Source organism: Bacillus rossius, chromosome 3, assembly GCF_032445375.1.
Source record: "Bacillus rossius redtenbacheri isolate Brsri chromosome 3, Brsri_v3, whole genome shotgun sequence".
Lineage (NCBI taxonomy): Eukaryota > Metazoa > Arthropoda > Insecta > Phasmatodea > Bacillidae > Bacillus > Bacillus rossius.
Window position 1 is genome coordinate 102,323,778 of NC_086332.1, and position 24,275 is coordinate 102,348,052.

Here is a 24,275-nt window from a genome sequence, read left to right on the forward strand (position 1 = left end):
TGTGCAACAATGTGACGTCCTTCACATTAAGATAAGGACACGGACCACCCACAAGTTCGGACTGTTGTAGACGGGCCTTGAAGCTTTCCGCTGCCCCAACCCTGTCTGGTTGACTTACATAACATAAAATTACGTTTTGTGGGCAAATAAAATATGATTGGGGTAGGGAAACATTAGTTACTGCCCACTGAACACTTGATTCACACTCTTCTGGATCTGCCACTGTTTGATATTGCACTGCATTGCAGCGCCAAACATTGGTGTGACTAGTTGGGAACCCAGCCTTTGGTAAGAATCGCACATAAAATTCACTCGACCGCCCGGACACATTTCCGCAGTTTATGTGCATGCTGCTTTAGTCATTGATGGCCAGCTTTCAATTATTGGGAGGGATGTAAAACGGGAGGATTTTGGGTGGAATAAAATACCTCCCAGTTAAATGGAGTGATAAATTTTGGAGGGAATGAAAGCTATACCTAACACATTTCTGACGTCACGTCAAAGTAAGCTAAATTATTAATTACGTAGCACTAAGAAAATATAAAAGGATACATTTTTTACAAAAAAAAATAGAAACAATTTTAAAGGTCACGCCAATTTCTTTTTTTCATAATGGGTTGGATCTTAAAAATTTGTAGTGTTGTCTGTGTTTCGTGGTTGTCTACATTTATTTCAGGTGTACCTATGTCTACTGTCAGCACACCAATCATAGCCATCCAGCATGGATACAAGCGTGTTATGAATGATTTGGCAAAATAGGGCTATGGCTTCTCTTGCAGATGGCTGCCAATTACATGGTAACAATCACTAGCTTAGGCATACCTTACTGCAGTCTAATTAGCAATTATATTTTTTTGCAAAAAATATATGTCCTTAGTTATGTGGTTATGGTGAGGGGGGAAGAGGATTTCCCCCATCACCCTCCCATGGGACCGTCACTGTCTTAATGATAATACTGATATAAAGTAAAAGTGTTCACAAGCATCAGTTTAAAAAAATAAGTATGAAGTTTTTGTACAATTTTAAAATATTAACTTAGGTGTTTACATGGTAAATATAATATGGCATCAGTCCAGCCTTTTTCACTATAGGTACCTAACAAAAGCTGCACTGTGTATTGCAAAGAGAACATGTCTCTAAAATAAACAATACCTACCAAACTTTTCCTGGAGTCATGTGTTTCTCAGTGTTTTTATAGTACTTACTTAATTATTCAAAACTAATACAAAACCAGGTGCTATAACATTTTCTATTTTTTATTACAGCCATGATATTGCAATGTGATGGTGCAGTTTTCATTTTAAAGTATTATTGTAAACATTAGCTGAACCACAACTAGTGACAGCTAACAGTCAACACCCTGTCCCCGCACGAAGGAGAAAGCCTAGGTTAGGGTTTGTCGCTATTGTTGCAGACCTGTGCGAGAACGTGGTGTGCAAGTTCGGTGCGCGCTGCGAGGCGGGCGAGTGCGTGTGCCCCACCAACTGCAGCACGGGCTCCAGCGAGCCGGTGTGTGCCTCCAACATGGTCACCTACCCCAGCGAGTGTGAGCTGCAGCGCGCCTCGTGTCTGCTCCCCGTTGGCGTCCCCCCACTCGCCGTCATCTTCTACGGCGAGTGCCGCGAGAAGTTCGGCGTGGCACTCAGTATGTCCGTCCCTTTATTTACAAGTCATCTTTCTTAAGAGTTGTGACTTGGTTTCACACAAAATGTTAAGCTTTTTTATTTGTTTGTCATTACTTATATTAGGGCTATTGCTTTAGATTTATCACAACCTACCTATAACTATCTTGCATTTTATGTATACTTCAAAATCTTGCCACTAGACCTAATGATGGTAAACAGTCAACCATGTAGGGGAGGGTGGGGCACAGTGAAACAGAAATTATGTTTTTCATTACATGAATTTTTTATTGAAGACTGTTAGTAACATGTATATACAGATCATACCAGAGTAGTTTTCTCTTTCACATACTATAGGTACAACATTTTTAAAATCAATTTGTATAGTCCAAAATTTAATTTTAATTATCTTCCACGTTTGCCCCAGGTATGGGGCACAGTGAAACACACCATGGGGCACACTGAAACATACTCTCTCTTTGCAGCGACATTTTACCTGCTGATGCTTTAAACTATTTCGGTATGTTGTCCACAAATGTAACTCTCATGTTTGCTGCCAGCTGAAGTTTCTTCACATAGCAGCACAGATTGGGTGATTGGCGGCAAGCGTTTATTTCATCGGCAGATGTCGATCTGGGAATGATTGGCAGTGTTTGGCGGAAATCGCCAGACAGTAAAATCATTGCACCTCCAAAACATCTCGAGTCATTCCGCAGATCTTTCAATGTTCGGTCAAGTGCTTCCAATGCGCTTTTGTGCGCTATTGTGCATTCGTTACAGATGATGATTTTAGATACTACTAAAACATTGGTAATTGCGGAGTGTTTCGCAAAGTTCCATGTCAGTTGTTCAGTAGTTTGAAGGTTTAACGACAATTTTAACGCTGAATGAGCCGTACGGCATCCTTTTAACAATTTGGCCGCTATTCCAGAAAAAGCAACTGCTACCGCAATGTCGGATCTCGCACGAACAATGGTCAAAATCAGTTACACCAGGGACATCCAGGAAAAATAAGCACCATTTCCGTCATAAATTGCCTTCATTAATGTATCATACACTTTCTTCTGTTAGGGGTTCAACAGGGGTACATTTTTTTGAACTGATTGGTTTAATTAATGTCGATCATGTTCACATTCACTTTCCAACTCTCGATTAAATGCGTCATTCATTCCACGATCTGGCGCTGGCATTCCGAACATGAATAACAAACTGCCGCACATGAGGTAACAGATGTCTTCAATCAAGAGCAAAGCCTGGTTATGCAATTCCTCATTCGCCTCATTTCTTGAACTTACACAAATTCGATGAAAAATATTATCTGACATATTATCCTTGTATTTGTTCCACAGGTCACGTGGATTCGATGTGAAGCATGTCAAAATGATGATAGCAAATAATGTGTGTATCTGACTTAGAGATGTTGTAATAATTGCTTTAGCGATTGTTGTGACCTAATGAGTATCTTTTTCAATCAAATTGAGCTCTTGACATGCAGCATGAAATGTTGTGCATACTATACTATTAACAATTCGTAGTGATTAAAATGACGTTGGCCTACGAACATTCACCAGCAACAACCAAAAATAGAAGCATTCGTCATTATTCGGATGAACTGTGTAATACGACCAAGAGCATCAGTATAACGCACACCCGAATGAACAGGAATCACATCGCCTTGCTTCCGACGTTGAAATTTCTTCGATGAAGCGTTCTAATTGTAATAATGTGGCATCTCCGAGTTAAGCAACGCTCGTGCAAATGGATCGCTTTGGCAAATCGCAAAGAAACTGGTCAATGTTGTCGCTGGAGGTGATTCAGCATGTTGAGCAAAATTCTACGCGGTAAAATTAACTCGTTGACCATCCTCCAGATGCACCGCCAAATGTTCAACAGAGGGATGGCATTTGTGAATAGAGAATGAAAATCTACGCCAAATCGCCTCATTGCAGTTCACATATCGACCAACTTGATAGCGCGTAATTTCATCGTTGGTATTGGATGTTTGGTTGCCAAAAACCGCCATAACGCTGCCTTTCGCGATGCATTTGATGAACTTCACCAAAATGCAATACTCAACATTGCAATGTGTCTTGAATGTTTTTGGAAAGAAGTGGCGGATATGGAATAATCCAACTGTTGTCGACCATGAAATTATTTCCTTTCACTTTCATGAAATTTCAAGAAATTTAATTAAATTTAATGATAAAAGTAAACAATACACCACAAAATGGGTAAAAACAATTGTCCCAAACATGGCGACGACAAACGGTATAGAGCTTTAGTAGGGATGGGTAGTTCGCGAACTACCAGTTCATTTGGAACTGTTCTGACGAACGAACTAGGTGACTAGTTCGTTGTTACCAAAAACAATCGTTCTTTCGTTCTTTGCGTGTTTCTCTTCTCCTACTATGTTTGGTCCTTACTGCGCATGCGCGAAAGATCCCTAGGTGACTAGTTCATCCTGGGACCGCTACTGCTCTGATACAAAAGTATCGGATACTTGTAACTAGGTACATTACTGTATCAGTATCAGGTTGGAACAGATACCGAAAATTGCTGTAACAACCCACCTCTACTAGTTCGCTGTTACCAAAAACAATCGTTCTTTCGTTCTTTGCGTGTTTCTCGTCTCCTACTCTGTTTGGTCCTTACTGCGCATGCGCGAAAGAAACCCCCCCCCCCTCCCATCTAACCACTGTCACCCAATATGCCACGTCTTTCTTTCTTGCTTTCTTCCCTCTCTTACGTTTGTTCTTTATTTGGTCTCGCTTCGTCAGTTCCAAGCAGAGACATTCCAAGTACTCATCTGAACTACGAAGACCGAAGAGAAAGGGAGTACATATACACACTGAACTAGCTAGTTCAAAGACATAGATAGTTCACACAGTAAGTTTATTTAATTGTGTAGTTAGGCTGTCGGTCATTATTTTCGTTTCGTTCTTTCTTGCGCAATGATGTATCGTTTGACGATCGTGAACTCTTAATTTTTATCTAATATTCTTTAGAAATTTACATTACATATTGGCATTAAAAAACGTGTCACGTAAATAAGTGTAATTACGTTAAATTTCAGATAGCCTATACAATCTGAAATTAAACTTTAATTACACATAGACCACACATTACAAAACTACACTAAAATTTAAAGAAACATAATAAAACTTACCTAATACGAAAAAAATCAGCTTAGGTTGTCACAGATGAGAAAACACTATACTATTATTTTGTTTTGTACACATGTGAAAATAAGCATTTTACTTGCAGAAAATAAATTAATACACATTCAAAAATGTAAGAAGTGTGTGAAAGAAAAACAATATGATAGTCACTCATTTGTAATGGGAGATATTGTTTACAAGCATCGGATTACTGCGTGCCTCTTTTATTTATAGAAAAAGAAATGCCCATAAAACAAAACGTCTGTAACGATTGTGTTGGTGTCATGTATGGAATATTTTGTTTAAAAACATTGGAAACCGCGATACAGTCCGCGACCGATGTAGTTCAATAGAACGGTTCTTAAAGAACTAGTCTTTGGAGTGACTAGTTCCGAACGAACTAGTTCTTTCCAAAGAACTATATTTCCCATCCCTAAGCTTTAGTTTTCCTTACTCTCTCTAATTTACTCGTTAGAATAGCTTCGCGGCAATTGCTTAGAGGACATAGAGAAATATCACTCATAGTTTGAACATCTGTAACTTTGTATGTCTATGGCCAACCTGCGTGACATGAGCTGTCAATTGCGGAATATGGCGGAGTTCCAAACCTAATTTATTTAAAAATTATTTATTTTTTCATTCTATCAATATTTTAATAGTTATTCTGCTATTCAGGCTGTGTTCCAAATAATCCGCACTCGCTCTTGCACTCGTGCTCATACTCACACCCACAATTCTTTGCGTGCAAAGTGCATGCTCCATGCGTGCTCGACATTTGGAACACAACCAAAGTAAACACACCCATGTGGTAGGCGGCGACGTGTGTTTATGTGTAGGTTTTAATTTGTGACAATGGAACACGCAGTAGGAGCAATTGCGGCCCTAATGGTAGTAAACCAACAACAGAGACGTTTACGACGGCAACGATTACGTCGCATTGTCCAGACAATAAGCAGGAGACGGGTAACATAACCTTAATTATAACACGATCCTTGCAGCAATGATTGGTACTGAAGGTACACATGAAGACATCGCGTGTTGTTTAATTACGAACAGGTACTTACAATGAAACGTGCATTGTTCATTTGCCATTGTTTTAGATCAATAGTCCAGACGTAAACGTAAACAAACAATGGTTACGAGAGTACGCAACGAGCATGCATTCAAAAGCACTCGCTATGCGCACTGGTTCTCGTGCTCGCACTCGACTATATGGAACAACACTCTCGTGACGTCACTTCCGAGAGCGAGTACGTGAGCACGCATATTTACCTATTTGGAACACAGCCTCAGGGTGTAGACGAATTCAAAAAATCATAAAACATTAAAATCGGTCCAGTTGTTCTTGAGTTATAAATGGTGTAACTAACCCGACTTCGTTTTATATATAAATGTTTTCTCCGGGAACAGGATAAAAAGTATCCTATGTCCGTCTCTTGGTTCTAAGCTACATCCCTACCAATTTTCAGCCAAATCGGTTCAGCCGCTCTTGAGTTATAAATGGTGTAACTAACACGACTTTATTTTATATATATAGATATTTTGTTTTAATAAATGACATACATTCATTTGTGCCAAGATATTAAAATTTGGTGTTGGTCTAATGTTAAAATACTACCCACGTAAGAGTCCTGCGTATCTAAGGGGAGAGGGGCCCCGAACCTTGCATCGCCTAGGGGCCTCGTCATGGCTTAATCCAGCCCTGTGTCTACTAAGGGAGTTACCTACAAATTTTTTTGTAAATCAACCCTTGTTGTTTCCACCCCTTGCAGTTATGGTGGGTGGTATCAAAAATTGTTTTGTTCCAAAGTTTAAGATAATATTTATATGGTTTACAAACTATCCAATCTGATTTAATAGTGTGCATGTTAAGGGAGTGATGAATTTTTTTGTCCTTTGTCCCTTGTTTTTTCCACCCCTTGCAGTAGTGTTTGGTTGTATAAAAATTATTCCACACGAAAGTTGTAGATAATATTTTAAGGTTTTCCAAGAAATAAAATGGATTTAGTTGTGTACATGGTACAGAAACTATGATATTTTTTAGTTCTACCCCTGTTTTTTGCAACCTCTTGCAACAATGGTTCATCTTATCAAAAATCCTTTCAAACCAAAATTTTAAATAAAAAATTATAAGATTTATAACAATCTGAATGGAATGTATTGTGTGCCTACAAAGGGAGTTTTGAATTTTTTCTGTCCTCCAATCTTTGTTTTACCCACTCCTTACAGTTATGGTGGGTCATATCAAAAATATATTTTGACAATAGTGTTTTTTATTGTTCCTATGAGTTATGATATGTTTAACGGATGTGATATTCATCATATTATAGGAGTTAGTGATTTTTTGTTTTTAAAAGAAACCTTCCCATTTCTATTCCTTTGGTAGGATTTTGCCCATTAACAAACTTGACAGAGATTTTCCATTACTACATTTTGTGCATCAGTTTGGAAGTGATTTGTGCAAAATTACGGCAGTGATCATATCCATAAAAATGTGATATATATATATATACACACACACACACACACACACACACACACATCTTTTTGAGTTGACGATGGTTTTAGGGTCTATGAATCATGAAACGAAAAACTATATAAAAATAGTAACAGCTACAATAGATAGTCTTTCTTCTAAATCTACCTCAAATGCTGGGATCTGATTTCAGAGGCAGACAGCAACACCATTAGAAAATGTATATATTAAATAAAAAACATTTTCAGTATATATTTAAGCTGTAACACCACAAAGGACAGTAGAGTAACTAATTTTATGAAGGACAATGTTCGAACACACAGCAAATGCTGTATACCATGATGCTTCCACTAAAATTTACCTATTTGTATGAATATGATTAATTAATTAAAGTTATTTCCAATTTTTTAAATAAAAAAATTAATATGAACCCATTCTAAAAATTCATAACATAAACATACTTTACTGGTTTCCAAATGTTGCCAATAGGACTAACAGACTCATTATATTCTGATCGTCATTGTGAGAATTTTAACAAATTTATCTCAATAAACATAATCAGGTTGCATACATTTTATTGTATTTGAATAAATTTATAGTCTGAACAAAAAAATTATACAGCCTACATAAACATGAATAAATCCCCAGAAAAATAAAATTAGCGAAGAAGTTATTTCCTGCAAACAGGTGCATTGTAAATTTTATCTTTTTTTTTTGTTTCATCACTGAAATATATTTGTTTTACATCTCTGTCTAGGGCTTAACTGTTGTATGTTGGATTTGAATTGCTGGGATTTGATAAATTTGTATGTAAAATGAATTGCAAGATGCATTAAAATATGTATTTAAGCCATCCTCTAGTTAGACCACTGGCAATGTAAAGGGCACGGTGATGGTCGGGGTGGAGTCAGGGCGCATGTGGTGGCGGCACTAACGCACTAACTCCCCGCAGCCACCGCCACGTCGCCGACGCTGCGGCAGACGGCGCGGCCTGGCGAAGCGCCCGAGCAGGAAGCGTGCAGAGACATCCACTGCTACTACGACGCCACCTGTGAGCTGGGGCCGGACAACTTCCCCCGCTGCTCGTGTCGCTTCAACTGCTCGCACGAGGAGGGCGAGAGCGAGGCGGTGTGCGCGTCCGACCTGCGCATGTACCCGTCTGCCTGCGCCATGAGGATGGAGGGCTGTCAGCGGCAGGAGGAGCTGCGGCTACGGCCCCTCGACCTGTGCGAAGGTCCGGCTCTCTTCTCTCGTGCTGATACCACACAGCATGCACAGTACAATTGTCCTGGAAGCCAAGGATACATATCTAAAGACATAAAAAGTAAACTAATTTTCAAGTGAAATTCCTTGTTAATCCAAGACTTGCATTGCAGCCTTTAATTTTAAATTAGTAAGTTCTTCCTCATGCAACATGTAATGCAACACTTAATTAAACACTAATGCAACAAATGCACAGAAAGTCATTATAGGTAAGAAACTTTTGATGCGTGCAGTGATAAATTATTTTCAAACCAAAATTCTGTTAACGTATAACAAAAAAAAAAAAAAGGTTTTAGTCCACCACATTGCTGTGCCACTTCTCTGTACATTATTTATCCTAGATGACTCAAACTAATTCTTATACAGCTAGACAACACACTCGAAGGCATGTAGCTCTGCATGCAGGTCGCAAGGCAGCGAGCAGTAGTCGCTTGTCGTGGCATGCAAACACACGTCGACTAACGCAACGTGCATGCGGCCCGCACTAACCCACTTGTGCACGTGGTGGTTGGTTGTTCCCAGGCATGGAAGTGAAGCCATGTAGCGGGCAGGCCCCGCTCGTCAGCCCAGACACCCGCAGGGACTACGACTGCGGCAATGGCCCCAACAGACAGGACTGCCCCGCGGGGAGCTACTGCCACCAAACGTCACACTTTGCCAAGTGTTGCAAGAAAGGTTGTTATGTGTCTGCTTTTCAAATGGGGTTATCTTAGCTGTGGATGAAACAAGCCAATATCTATTCAACAGTGTAAACTTTTGGACTACTTTTCAGTAAATAATGTACTGCAGCAGTCACAAGAGTTAAGAGCAATTACATATAAATACAACTTTCGATAATACATTAGAGGCACTGTCTTTAATTTTGGCATAGTTTTCTCTTATTCAAAACAAAGTTATGCTATAACGTGCCTTGAACTTCCTGACTACTGCATGATGCAGCACGCTCTAGCAAAAACGAATTTGCATATGCACCTTAAATTACTTTCAAACTGGGTTTAATAGTGCTAGAGAAAAAGCTTTTGAGAGAATCATGTTATTTTTCAAACGTCTGACTGTGCACTCCCCCAGACCAATTACGTATTTTTTTTTTTGAGAAGTGAAACAGTGCCCCTTATTTTTCAGACTTTCCCAGAAGAAATTGGAATGATAAGTTTACCAACCAAAGGAACTGCTTAACCTTGTTTTTAGTGCATGTTTGTAGAAATTTTGTAGAGCTTCCACTCTCTCTCAATCTATGGTAATGACAACTCAATCTCCAATTAATTGATATTTGTGACTCCAGAAATGATTTTGTCATCTTTGAGTGTAGTGCCTCCATCTTCCAGTCTTCTTAGCTTAATATGTTATCATGTTCTAAGTTAAATGGAATTGACGAAAATTAAAATGCCATTGAAAAATCACTCCTGAGAATCTCTCAGTATATGCAAACTTTTGTTAGAAAACTATTCAGGTGAACATATATAATACCAAAGCATAACCACTTATGTATTTAACTGGTTACAGTATCTTACAAAAGGGGTAATGAATATGGTAAGCAACTGGTTTTCTTTATAAAATTTGATCGGGTTAAAAACCTGAGTTAGCTTCAGTCTTCGAAAAATACTTTGCTTCTTTCAGTTGAGCAAGTTTAGTTTCTGTACTCGTGATGGGAAAACAAGGGTTGCCAACATTATGATTTAACTCCATGTTATCTCTGCAGATCAAACTGAGTCACGTTTGGGGAATACCATCATGTGTGCAACCCATTCTGTTGATTCTATCACTTGTTCAATGATGCCCAACTGCATTAATTTGACCAATTCAGTTGTGAGTTTGATAAAAGCTCGTGAAAATGATCGCACATCAAAGTTTAGTTTTCTGTTTCAAAAAATATATAATTTTCCCTTCTTTTTTTTATAGGATACTGTAAAGTTTCTTGTAACTACTTCTATGTTTATCTGAGCTGTCTACTAGTGATAAAATACAGTGTTCACCCTAGAGGCAAACTTTATCTAGCCTTTCCAAGCACTGCCTGATATCACTTATAATTCTACTAACCTTATCCTATTGTACTAATTTCAAATAACCTGCAACTGGCAGATCCCTTTCATTTCATTGATAAACTCATTTGGTAAAACCTCTAAGTGTAGTTGATAATAACAGCACAGATATTTATTTCCTTAACATATAAAGGTTGTTTACTTACTTGTACTTAATGAGTTTATAAAGAAGCTATGCAGAAAACTACCATTGTCACACAGAGCTTACTGTAGGTAACTGTACTGAAACATTACTTTACTATTCTCCTGACTTTTGATAGCTTTAAATACAGACAGGTTATCGCGGGGGGAGGGGCAGAGGGGACCGAATCCCAGAGGACCCGGTTGAGTCAAAAGATTTTTAAAGCTTAGGTTCACCCTGATATTAAAAAAATTACAAGTCTTTTGTTAATAGAATTTCTAGGAAACCTTACAAGTACAGTAGAACCTCGTTAACCCGGATCAATTGGGACCGGAGCCGATCAGAGTTAACAAAAATTCGGGTTATCCAGAGAATGAGGGAAAAACTATAAAAAAAAACATGAGTGTACTTACCAAAAACATGTAACCCTTCCCCTTGTCAGAGATTACAGGAGTGAGGCACAAGGGGGTAAAAACTAGCAGAAATTGCATGCAGTTTGTTAAGTTCTAATGACCACATTTTTATTACAAATTCTGCACAACCCTTTTATTAACTGGCAAATCTTTTGAATATATACACTATACTCTTAATGGTTTTGATATTACAAGAAGTTCTACCATCATCATAACCCCTTTCATTTGTTTCTATGAACATAACAATTTAACAAATAATTAACAGCCTTAATACATACGTAGGGATTACCCTTAATGACTTGACTGTATAATTCGCAAATCAAAGTGACATTTTAACTCGCAAATACAAAACTCAATGCTGCTGTGAAGCAACTCTCTGAAACTCATTATGACAACTTTTATAATTTCAGCCTCTAATAATCTGAGATCTATACAAAAATTAATCAATATAAACACGTATGTATTTAAAGGCACCATAGAATCTGGAGACTAGCAAGTGTATTATGATGTTTATATAAAAATATTCCTATGTAAACTCTAAAAATGTCTGAAACCAACATTATAATATAGATGTCTTTAAAATAGGAACTTACGTTGAGGCCATCATTTAAAGGAACCCTCATCATTCTTAACAGCAAAATTACAATACAGAGGTTAAATAAGCTTGCGATACTATTTACTACAATTTCTTATCATTTGTAGGCATGCATTTGAACCATGCAATAAATCTCAGGTCACTTATACATGTCTCCTATTCCGAGACAAACGGAAATTGACCACCACAAAGCTGTGATGTATGTGATGGATGTAACTCGTGTTAGGTTATTTATTGGTGTTAGTCACCTCCTCTGAAGGCATGATGTCCACTGATTACGAGGATGTCAGACCTCAAATGCCCCTCAGAACAGGAGACTGATAGTGCACACACTCGCCAGACTGGGAACTGCAACTCCGAGTGGTGGAAGGTAACGGGATGCCACGCGGACTCCAACCAGTGACCACTGCGGCAATCTTGTCAAATACTTATAAATGACAGTTATTCCTAAGTTCAATGTCACAACCACCAACTGGCACATAAGTACATGTCACCAGTATGTTGCCTTGCCAACTATTGTTTGCAGCAAATTTTCAACGTGCCTCAGTGTGTTTCTTCCACCAGTATGACGATAGGCTAAGTTCTTTTAATAGCAACACAATTCTGAGCCCATACTACTCCAACACTTTGTGTAAAATTAAGTCTGCAATAATGTGCTCATTCACCTAACACACTCGTCTGCTCCCAAAATCGCCATGTGCCAACCTCTATCAGCCTTTACTAGTTGTGGCCACAAACTACAAGCATCAATTACCACTCGTTTCTTCGACTTTCCAATCATTCTAAATCCTTGCATCAGCAGGAAAAACCAGTCCCACAGTTTATGGTGGCTACCAGTGATGAAGGAGGCTTATCACAATCCAAGTCCTACAGGCAGCACTCAAGGCGTTGACAGCGGGCGAGCTTCTTGATGGGTAGGCTGACTGCATTTGATGTCGGTCTCCCTCCATGGTCTCGCTGTGCTGCTCTCCCAGCAGTCTCTCTCTGTTTTGACGAATGGGGGTATTTATACCTAAAACTCCTCCGTCTACTACGAACTAGAAGCAACTTGACTGTGCCCGTAGGAAGGAACTATTGACAGCATTGCCAGTTCAAAGTGCGCCATTCTGATGGCAGCCAAAGGTGTCCGAGCAGCTCCAAGCAACTTGCTCGCGCGCCACGACTTCTTGCGTGCTTCTTGCATTGAGGGTGGTGTTGTCTAGCTCAGACACAGATGACCAAACAAGTCCATGATGTACATTAACTCTTGTTAACGTATCAAACACATAATATGTACTGGCACTGTACGCAATAAAGGTAAATTTTTCTGTCGCTTCAATGTCACCTGACAAGCTTGCTCCAGTGATTGTAAGTTGATGCACTTCATGCCATTTTTTTCCATATGTCCAACCACCGTGTAGGCTAGCTGTAAAACTGGGGTCTCCATGGGGCAGCTGTTTGTTCTAACTCAATGCTTTCTGTTAGATGATAGGTCCATAAATCGGCAAACCACGTTCTCTTTCAGCAAAAAACCAGACAAACAAGGCTACGTCCAGAATTTCTAGTTTAGCAGTTTTACTTTACATTGGTTATCCAAACTGTCGTTTTGAAACAAAAGTCTTCAATGTGTTTTCAGTTCTTTTTCCAATCAGATACGGTCAATGTTCCTACTCCAAATTCAGCAGCAGTGTTCTTTAACATTTCTACCTTATTAATTCTTGTCAATGCTTTCAACCTTTTTTCCATAGTCACAACAATGGTTTTACTTTTCATCGCCATCGCGAAAAACGTGCTAACTAAACAGCGTAACGATACTGTATCAGTGACACCAGGACAACACGCGAACACTACTGAGATTGCAACACAACTGTGGAAGGTTGTCTCTGGTCAGTGTCAAGTGTGCGGTGCCGAGAGGGGAAGAAGAGGGTGGAGTCACTGTTGCTGTGTAGCAACTTTAGGTGGGGTGTGTGCAGTGAACTCCCTCTGGCAAGTGAATTCGAATAATGTACCTACTGAGAATAGTGATTTATTGTCTGTAAAACAAGTCTTCATTTACTAACAATATAATTTTTTTTTTCCAAAACTGGTCCGGGTTAAAGAGGACTGGGTTATTTTGATGCCCGTGTTAAAGAGGTCCAGATTAACGAGGTTCTGCTGTAATGTGATGTTCACATATCATGTTTTCAGTTATGGTCACAGTAATGTTTACAGTCTTTAGATTTTTGTTTTAGGTATTTGTGAGATTTTAAAGTTGTTTATTTTATAATAGAAAGAGGACTTGGTTCCTCTCAATGGCCCTGTGTACAGAAGCCTAATGGCCTGATGCATCACACTTGAACTTAGCCCTTCTTGCTGGGCACTGTTAGTTAATTGTGTTAAACATCTCCCTCTACCCTTAATACACTAAAATGGTACTCTCATGAAATTTTCTTTTGAAAATTAAAGGTTTAAATGATTCAAGGTTAAACTAATGAGGACTGCAAATTGTGTGTGTTGTGAGGTGAGGTACAACTCTAGGAATTACTTATAATTTCTGTAAGTTGCAGTAATTTGTTTTTAACTGTTGCCTTGTAACTTTTCCTCTTTATGCTGGCATATTAATAGGATGGTGGCTTGTTTGTATATCTAACATAAGCTTGCATCTTTAAAAATGCCTATTTAAGGTTTTTAAAATTTGAAAGAAAGTTTTAAGGCATTTTTTGATTAGATGTTACTCTAAGTTTGAATGTACAGACATGTAAAGATTTAATTGGCATTTTAGATGGCTTATGAGTGAACTGGGGCCAGTCAGTAGCCTGTTACAGAGCATGTGGCCACATGCAGGTGTACAGTAGTGGTTGACCGTGTAGGGAGATTTTATGATGCACCAGAATTGTTGTCTACAAATGTAACATTAACACATGTTCATTGAAAATATTTTTAATAAAAGGTCATAATTTTTAGTTAACTTACCATCATTACAAAATCTCTATAGTATTCACCTTAGTCTTCGGCTACCAACATTGCTAAACAGTTTCCTTCAGGCAGTTGCCAGCCTTATCAACATACAGTTTGCATTAAGATCAAGAATGCAGTAGAAGAATCCACTGTGCAGCAACCAGGACCTCAGAGAGGCATGTAGATGAGGATGTAAATCTTATCAGATATGTCACATTATTTCTTCAAAGAAGCTAAAGAACCATTTGCTGACTTTCCTATTTTGACTTTTTCCTCTTGGTAAAACTTTATGTTACCAGAGGTTGTTGGGGTTGTCATGATTAACGTCTCCAGTTGATTATCTATGGCGCCACCAAGTGGAAAGGCATGCCGACCTGGCGGAGACTGGGTGCAAGACTCAAGTTTCTCCCCATACATCCAACCACATGACCTGGCTCGCTACTGTACTGCTTAAAAAAATATTGTACCAGTAGGCTTTTCAGGCGTCCCACAAACCTCACTCCATGCATCGTCGAAAACCTGTTAACTGTTCAGATTGGTTTTATTGGTCGCAGCTTTCGTACATGATTCAGTGATTCAGATAATTGACAATACAATTAAAACTGTTCAAAAAGGCACAAAGGCACAGAATCCTTGACTAAGTGTCCTGAACTAAGCTAAGCAGTCACGAATTAAGTTAAAAAGTCTGTAAAACGGAAATAAATTAAATAGGCTGTATGGTTTCTCACCCGAAGTAGGCCTCAAGGAAAAAAAAAAAAAGAATTATAAATCTTTAGGGAACGATGGATGCTAACAGATTTTTGATAGAAATTTTAAAAGTCCTCTTGGGGTTTTATTCTAAGTTGCTAGTTTATTCTATCGTAATTTTTTAATATCGATCCCGACATACTGCTTATTTGTTGATCGGAACAAATCAGTTTTTAAGTGTTTAAAATGCTATTCTAAGTGCACTATCGGTACGAAAGTCCACTCTCTTGGCAATGTTTGGGTCTTACGATTCCCAACACTTCTTTTCTGCCTCCCTCTCCTTGGCATTCCAGACAAACATAATGGCGACACTAAACAGCCATTAAATCTACATAATTGAGCACCACATTTTAGTTTTTTATATAAACTCTATGCTTTGAAAATGACCAGATACTGTAAAATTGTGGAACAGCGTATTTTATTTATGATACAGCATCGCAAGTGAAAGAAAAATTGTGTCTTCGTTTAGCACGAAACAAGGAAAATTTAGAGTAAAGTTTTCCGCTGCGTGCCAATATATTATTCTATGTACCCTATCTACAATTGTGCATTTGGGTTAGAGCAAAATTATATTCGTCTTAGAAAAAATCTTGTGCAGTTTACCAAGGAACGTCTTGCTAAATGAAATGTTACACAATCTGTTAATTATTATTTTTATTTGTCAGAAAGACATTAAAGTTCATCATAGTCCAGTGTTTTTTATTGCTTCTTGGCATTTTTGTACATTTTACATTAAAATACTTAAAAAGTTTATAAAAGTTTTAAGTATGATTAACCAAAAATAAATACGTGCTTACTCTCAAGCCTACACTACAGTTTTTAACTTACTTATATACATTATAGTATTTTCAACTATCAGTATATTTGGCTTTGAGTTTTGAGTGACTGCATTGTGTGGAATCCTACTAATGCGTGAGGTTATTTTTGATTCGGTTCTGCAATGAACTGAATTTTTTTTCATTCTTCAAAATGATTTAGTATTCATTTTCATTCACTAAAACAAAGACTAGAAAAATGTTCATTTGGCTTTATAATAAATGAGACTATGCAGTCTTTGGTAATACTATGAATATTCCATGCCAAAATGAAACCTTTTAAAGTATTTGTCCTGTATTTAAATAAATATGTAGTCTTCAGAGCATGGTTTAAAACGAAAATATATTAAAAAATGTAAGTCTTAAAATGTTAATTAAGATATTAAAAACAAAAATCATTAAACAGTATCTGGATATGCTGATAATGCTAATCAAGACAAGCTTTACACTTTTATTTTAGGCACCTTAAAAAATTTAGTCTAAAGTTTTTTTAAGAGCAATGAAACATACTTAATTTTGAAACAAAAAAAATACATTAGGAGAGCTTTGAACTCATTAAACTATTTCCTCAGATTTACAACTCCATGACCTAACCCATTTCACCATTTCTACCTTTCATGTTTGAGGTGAGAAAAGTGTATTATATAAATTGTATTTGAAATAATAATAGGTAGTTAAACAGAAATTTCTTAAATGAAATTTAAATTTGCTTTGAGAACAGTGTAAGAAGTGCCGAAACAGTGAATGTTTGAATATCCATTTTATACGTAACTATTGCCACCACGCTTCCAACCCACCATTTTTGAAATCGAGTCAGTGAAGTCAGGTTTCAACAGCCTAGTAGCAGTCAGGTTCTCGCTATTGGCAGTCAGTGAAAATCAAGACGCCACACGTAACTTGAATACTACACAAATTATATCGTGCGATAATCATCATTTACGATAAGGAAATCCTTTCCCAGTAACTTAGATTAGATCCCCTGGAATCGGAGCATCTTGCTTCGGTCGGCTATCTCAAGAGACTGGGTTGAGCGCAGTGCTCAGTGATCGTGGGAAGGTGTCCGAGTCAGACCGCTGAACTTTATGACTGTTTGGTTGATGTCAAAAACGAGCCAAGGGCAAACAAAAGCAAATACTTTAATAAAATCCTTATAATTAAACAGAGACCCTTTTACAATGATATGATTTAGTTAAGTTATTATTTCAATTGAACAGTTTGTAAAATAATTTAGGAACAGGGTGAATTCCGAAACCCATGATTCCAGCCTTACTGTTTTAGCAGCTGAAGTGTAAACATACACTAGCGGCATTGAATTAAAAGTTGACAGTATTAACTGCAATGAAAATAAGTAACAGAAAAGTGGCACTGACTCTACATATTTAATGAAACATACGCACACATATTGGTGGGAGATTTAAACAATTGCGGAGGCAGGATGGAAGGGTGATTATTGGTGATCACATTGGGTTCACGTCAAACTAAATTCTCATATCATATATTTTGGCATGGTACTTGTAAGTTCACAGCATTGCAGTGCAGTTGGTGTAGTTTTCCATCACCTGATCATTAAAAACACATTTTGCACGTACACGAAGATCAACCATTTAATTGTACTGGTAATCAAGATTCAAAAAAAAATTTGATGCTACTTAAAATGTGCTTACACAGCATATTCTGCACAGAAAAGCTTCTTATTTCACACACCACTTAGATGGCACCCAAACTAGTAGCATGAATGAAAAAAAAAAAAAAAAAGGCATTTAGTTTACGTGAGCTCAGAGTCTTCAAGATTTAAATGATAAAAATAATTAATATTTATATGATTATAAATTAGAATTTCCTAATAGAATCCTATCTTCATGATAACTGTTCTTAATAGAATGGGTTATTCATGTTAACACTTACTAGAAATATTTACCTATTATAGCTAACAAACCAGGAGCAGAAAATAGCTTACCTTTGTGTCTTACTTTGTTATTTCTATATTAATATGGACGATAACCATGCTCATTCATTTGATGGACATTAACTGTGTGAAGAATGTTTCAAACTATTCATGCTTTGATTTTGTTTGTACCGTAAACCGTACTTTGCACCACAGGTGGTTACTTTGCCCCAAAGACAAAAAAATTTGATTCAAAACATTACAGAAAATTAATGAACTGCAAACGTGTTGTTTTGAGTTTATCTGATAGGTAACACCACTAGTAGGGCCACACATCATTTTCAAGCCATTCCGTCATATTGGATAGTTGTTTTGTGTGGCTTGTGAAGTTGTGTGAAATGTTGCTGTTATTTTACTTCAAAAAAAGTGGTGTTTTCGACCTGTTAGCAGATATCTGAAGGTAAGCAAAGATGTTTATTTATGTAGGACAACTATTTGTTAATAAAATTACATTGCTAATCTCATCCTACTATGTGTTTTTTGCAACTTATAAATGTTTTAGTTTTATAGGTTATGTTTCTGGTGAAAATGGGGTAACTTTGCTCCAGCAACAAAAGTGGGGCAAAGTTACCCCACATTAAACTCTTGCTTATTTTCAGCAATATTAGCTCTTTTTTTTAATGATTTTACTAAATAAATGTATATAGGTATGTCTCTTATTACAGGACTGCGCGTGTCTGTAAAAGTCAGAATTTTGACGTGGAATATCTTGACCTTTTTTTTTTTTTAGATGGTTCGACACTATGCATATTATTCACCAGATCAATTAGAGGACTGCTTGCAAGCAATAAGGGATGGTTCATACAGCCATCGTCAAGCTGCAGAACACTTCAGTATACCAAGACGAACTATTTTAAATAAACTTAAACGGAAACATACTAATAAAGTAGGGAAACCTACAATATTTTCCAGAGATGAGGAAGAATCTTTTGTTTCGTACATAGAAACATTGAGTGATTTTGGTTTTCCGATAACTACAGAAGATCTCAGAAATGTCATTAAAAACTACTTAGAGAGAACTAGCCGTGTAGTTAAAGAGTTTCAAGGGAACAAGCCTGGTCTTGAGTGGCTAAAACATTTCTTGAAACGTCATCCAAGATTAAAAGAACGTATGGCATGCAACATAAAAAGAAGCCGAGCTGCAGTCACTGAAGGTATCCTGCAGGATTATGTTAAAAACTTGCAAGAAGTTATCAGAGATGAACCACCTGAAAATATTTGGAATCTAGATGAGACCAATTTGGCAGATGATCCTTCAAAGAAGAAAGTTATTTGTCGTCGTGGAACAAAATATCCTGAAAAACTCTGTAATTTTTCCAAATCAAGCACTTCTGTAATGATTTGTGGGAGCGCGGCTGGTGAAATATTGCCGCCCTTTGTTGTATACAAAGGTACCCAGATGTGGGACGTTTGGACCGAAGGTGGGCCAAAAAACACTCGCTATTTTAGCACAAAGTCTGGGTGGTTTGATGGTCCAGCTTTTAATGAATGGTTTGAGAGCTTGTGCCTGCCCCGACTTAAAATTACAGAAGGAAAAACAGTTGTGATTGCGGATAACCTATCCAGTCACCTAAATATCAGTATTTTTGAGAAGTGTAGAGAAAACACCATCAGTTTTGTATGTCTCCCTTCAAACAGCACCCATCTAAAGCAACCACTGGACGTCGCTTTTTTTAGACCCATGAAGGTCGCTTGGAGAAAGATCTTAAGTGACTGGAAAGATACCCCAAGCGGTATGAAAGCAGGGGTCTTGCCCAAACATGTCTTCCCCTCATTGCTTAAAAAACTTCTGGAAGACTTGGAGCCCAATATTAAAAAAAATCTTGAAAGCGGATTTAAAAAAAACTGGAATACATCCATGTGACATACAACCTCTATTAGACAGAATAGGCCTAAAAGCAGTTGAACCCTCAGCTGTGAGCTCAGCATTTTTAGAGCTTGTGCAAACAACCAAATCCCTGGTAGGCGATAAGTCCACAAACTCTACAAGAAGGAAGAAAGTACAACTTCCAGCTGGTAAAAGCCTGTCCAATGAAGAAATGATAGATAGCACTCTTATTTCTATCGCTAGCACAAGTAAAACCTCTAATGAAAGTGTCAGATCTAAGACTAAGAAGCCCCTCAAAAAGAAAAGCCGCAGATCTTATGAGGATAGTGATGAGGATGATGGGATTTTAAATGAATCAAATCTCAGTGAAAGTTCTGATGAAGACTGGGAATCATTCTGTAGAAATCAAATTGAAATGATGGAAGAAGAAAACAGGGAACTATGTAAACCAAACATTCAACCTATGAAAAAGGAAGTGGACACCTTCATTGTAGTGACTTATGAAGATGAATACTATCCTGGCATCATTGAAAGTTTTAATGAAGAAGGTGCTGTAGTGAGTGCTATGGTTAAGACAGCAAAAGGGAACTGGAAATGGCCAGAAAAGAAGGACTCAATCCATTACCCTTGGGAAGAGATTGTTGGGAGTATTAATGCTCCAAAAAAAATCAACAAAAGGGGCATGTTCAGCATCCCAGAACTTACAACTGACATTTAAATTTTGATGTTCGTAACAAATATAATTTATGATTTAATAAAATGTTTTTGTACTCGTTCCATTCTGACATTTCTATGGTAGGTACCTTCTAAAGAGTTTTACTACTCAAATCAAGTGTTTTACTTTGCTCCAAATCATTTTTACTATGAGAAATCATCTATTTTCCCAAGTGGGGCAAAGTTACCCGAACCCCAGGGTAACTTTGCTCCACTTTTCAGGAAATAAAAAAAAAAAAAATAGAAAAACTTGGTAAAACGTCATTTAAGTACTTAAACGTTTTCTTTGGATAGTTTTTAGTAGATCGTAAACGATCCCGAACATTTACCTCTGACAACTGTCGTAATAAATGTGATTTTGTTCAAAAAGTTCCAAAAAGTGGAGCAAAGTAGCCCCGGTTTACGGTACAGTACTTTTGTTGTGCTTTTGCACATATTATTGTTGAATTTTGAGTTTTATTACTTATATTTCATTAAATCTATTTTTATTGTGTTTGTGTCAGTGGAGCCTGTTTTTATTTTAAAATGGTTTCATTAATGCAGGTCACATTCAATACTTTCATTCAAATGTATTTTTAAAATTAAAATAAAGAAAGGTTACACAAAAACAGATACAAAAAAAGTTGGAAGGGTTAGTGGCATCTGGTTACCTATCTGTATCACAAGACGTGGTATTGGAACCTCTCTAATAAAAATAGCAGTTTGGGAGATGTCATGAGATGTGCCCAAAGTCATTAAAATAAGCCCGTGTTCACTTTCTCTTTAACCCTTCAAGACTGTTGATCCCTTGTTCCCTTAATTTTTAAATGTGCATCTTTCACTTTGAAAATCCTCACGCCCTTGTTTTTTTTTTAATTAGTCAATTTGTGATCTCAGGAAAATAGTTTGATCACAGGCCTCCATTTTTTTCTCACTTGCAATCTTTATTATCATCCTAAGATCCTAAAAAAAATAGAATAATATTTTTTTCTGCATTGGTTACATGAAGTAATTTCTTATTTATATAAATGTGAATTTTTGTAAAAGTCATGTGAGAATTTATAATGCCCGAGAAAATTAAATAAACATATTTCTTTACCGTGTATTTTGCATGTAATTAATATTCAGCTATGTTAAATTTAATGTAAAATATAAATTTTTGTGAAACAGTCCAGGGATCAAGAAGGAGATAAGACATATTTCTTTTGGCTAAAGGTGACATCGTTGGTGCCCTTTCCCGTTGTCTCGTCAGGGGGACGAATCTGGGTATGTATGGGTTTTTGAGAGTCACGTCTGTGAGTGCAGTTGTTGTGGTTGGCAGACATGAGTGCGAGCCTGAAGAGCTGCGAGGACTCGTGGTACGGCTGCTGCCCCGACAGCAAGACTCCGGCGCTCGGCTCCGACAACGCAGGCTGTCCGTCCATGTGTGGCTGCAACAAGCTAGGTACACCGCCCAGGCTGCTTTGCAAGTGTTGGTTCTACAATATGAACAATATGGGCGAAGTCATGGTGGGGATGGTTTCTTTCCCAACCCTCCCCATCACCATCACTACATAACCCAGTGGCAAGGGAGGAAGGAGAGAAGTTCTTTTGAAAAACCATTTACAAAGTGGCTTCACATTGTGCTGTTTGGAAAGTAATCCAAAGTAATAAATTATAATTCCACCCTAAAAGATTGGAAAACTAATTAAAAAAGACTATCAAAAAATGTTTCACCATTCTCACGCACATTATTCAACTCAGTTAAAAATAAATAAATAAAAAAGTTCCCTTAAAAAATTTACTACATCCAAGTATCATTTACCATATCAGCAAATATTATGACTAGTAGTTCACAAGTATTTTAATTCTTCATTCAATGACATTGAGATTTGGCCTTTGTGCAGAAATAAATTGAATGTGTTAGCACTTTAGCACTTCCAGCCAATCATAAAAATTTAAAAATATATATATATATATATATATATATAATGATCACTTTTTGTATTATGGTTAGGGACAATATTATATGGTGAATATAAATAACACTGCAGAGCATGTCAATATAAAATATATCACCAAAATGAAAAAAAGATACATCATTTAACACCAAAATGGTACTAAAAACATTAAATTAATTAGCATTTTCGCAAATATTAACTAAAATTGCAATCTTTTTACTATGGTAAATTCATTGAATGTAATTTATTTAGCATGAATTTTGTACCAAAATTGATTGGAAAAAATTAATATTAAGTTTTTTTTATCTTGCATCTCATTAGTAACATTTTTTTACAGTAATTACCTTGTTACATTTTTGAAACACATAAATATTTGCCATTTTTATTTTTCTGAGTGGTTCTGTTCTAAACATGCTTATTTCTACTGTAGTGATTTTGTAGTATAAGTGTATCATAATTCAGCCAAAATAACTACTAAGTATTAAGAAAATTAAGTTCATATTCTGTAGGTTTTTTTATTTTTTTAATTTAGAAACTTGATGTATATTACAGAGTTGATACATTTCAAACAAAGCAACATATACATCTGGTCTAGTGTTTCCACCCCTCTTGTATGCAATGCTGTACTTGTAGCAGTGAGGCACTACCACCCTGTAGCACCCCTATGTATGGGAAACGGATACGCTGTTTCATCTTGATTGAAATGTTTTGCTAACCAGTTAGTTGACTCAGCCCCAGATCCCCACTCCTGATCACTATCTGGCCCTTACCTCAGCATTTCACATCACTGTGGAACTCCTCGGCCAGCTAGAGAACGCCTGGTCCAGTGGAGTCTTGTACAAAACCCCCTAGCTCTCCAGACTAGTGCCAAATAAGTGTCGCCTCTCACTGTGTTGAGATGGGTTCTGTGATTGGCTTGCCCAAACATAAGAACCAACTACTGCCATTACCAGTCTAACGCCAGTCTGATCCAGCGCTTACCAAGGAACCTTAGCAGGGACTTCTCACTTCATGGAACTCTCACTTCATGGAACTGTCCCGTTACACTAGCAGGTTTTACCATTCTGTTAACCAACCATCTCCCTATTGACCTCACCAGGGGCAGTGGATCACCAGGACAATGGACAAATCTTGGATAGCCATAGACTCCAAGTATCCTGACCCAAGGAGTTACATACGATTAACATGTCCCGACCCTATTGCGTGGATTCCAAGTAACAATGCTTGCTATCATTGGCTAATACCGTTAGTCATAATTTCTTCACTTTGAAATCAGACTTTTGAGGCCTAATAACCTGAAGGCTCGACAGTCTGAAACCATGGTTGGAAAGCATGTGACCATCTGCTGTTTCCTGCGAAACAAGCCCGTACGCCCCATCAGATTCCTCTTTCAAAACAACTTTTGTTGCTCTGTCAGTGCCATGAGGAGGCAGAGGGTTGCCTTGAATTGTGAGAAGTTATATATGACATTACAGCCACATTTTCTGTGAGTTTTTTTTGTACTTTGTTCTGACACTAGAACCAGAGAGCTATGTTACTTTATAAGCCAGTACCTTCTCCCTCAGGTGACAAACCGACTGTTGCTGAAATTTCATCTTTAAATTTTTTTTATGTTTTGAAATATTTGATATAACTGTTTCTATTCTGCCACCCTTTCTTTTGGATTCATTATCTCAACTTCTTTGCTGCAATAGACGTTCTGAT

At 37.4% G+C, this 24,275-nt stretch overlaps 1 protein-coding gene across 1 annotated transcript in view; it reads left to right on the plus strand.

Annotated features, from left to right (window-relative positions):
* LOC134531353 (agrin-like) overlaps nt 1-24,275 on the plus strand; it is a 946,059-nt gene that overhangs the window by 822,125 nt on the left and 99,659 nt on the right. Inside the window, exons 13-16 of the mRNA XM_063367052.1 lie at nt 1,415-1,645; nt 8,209-8,490; nt 9,042-9,194; nt 21,953-22,075. Of these exons, the coding sequence (XP_063223122.1) occupies nt 1,415-1,645; nt 8,209-8,490; nt 9,042-9,194; nt 21,953-22,075 (789 nt within the window). The remainder of the gene's footprint in view (nt 1-1,414; nt 1,646-8,208; nt 8,491-9,041; nt 9,195-21,952; nt 22,076-24,275) is intronic.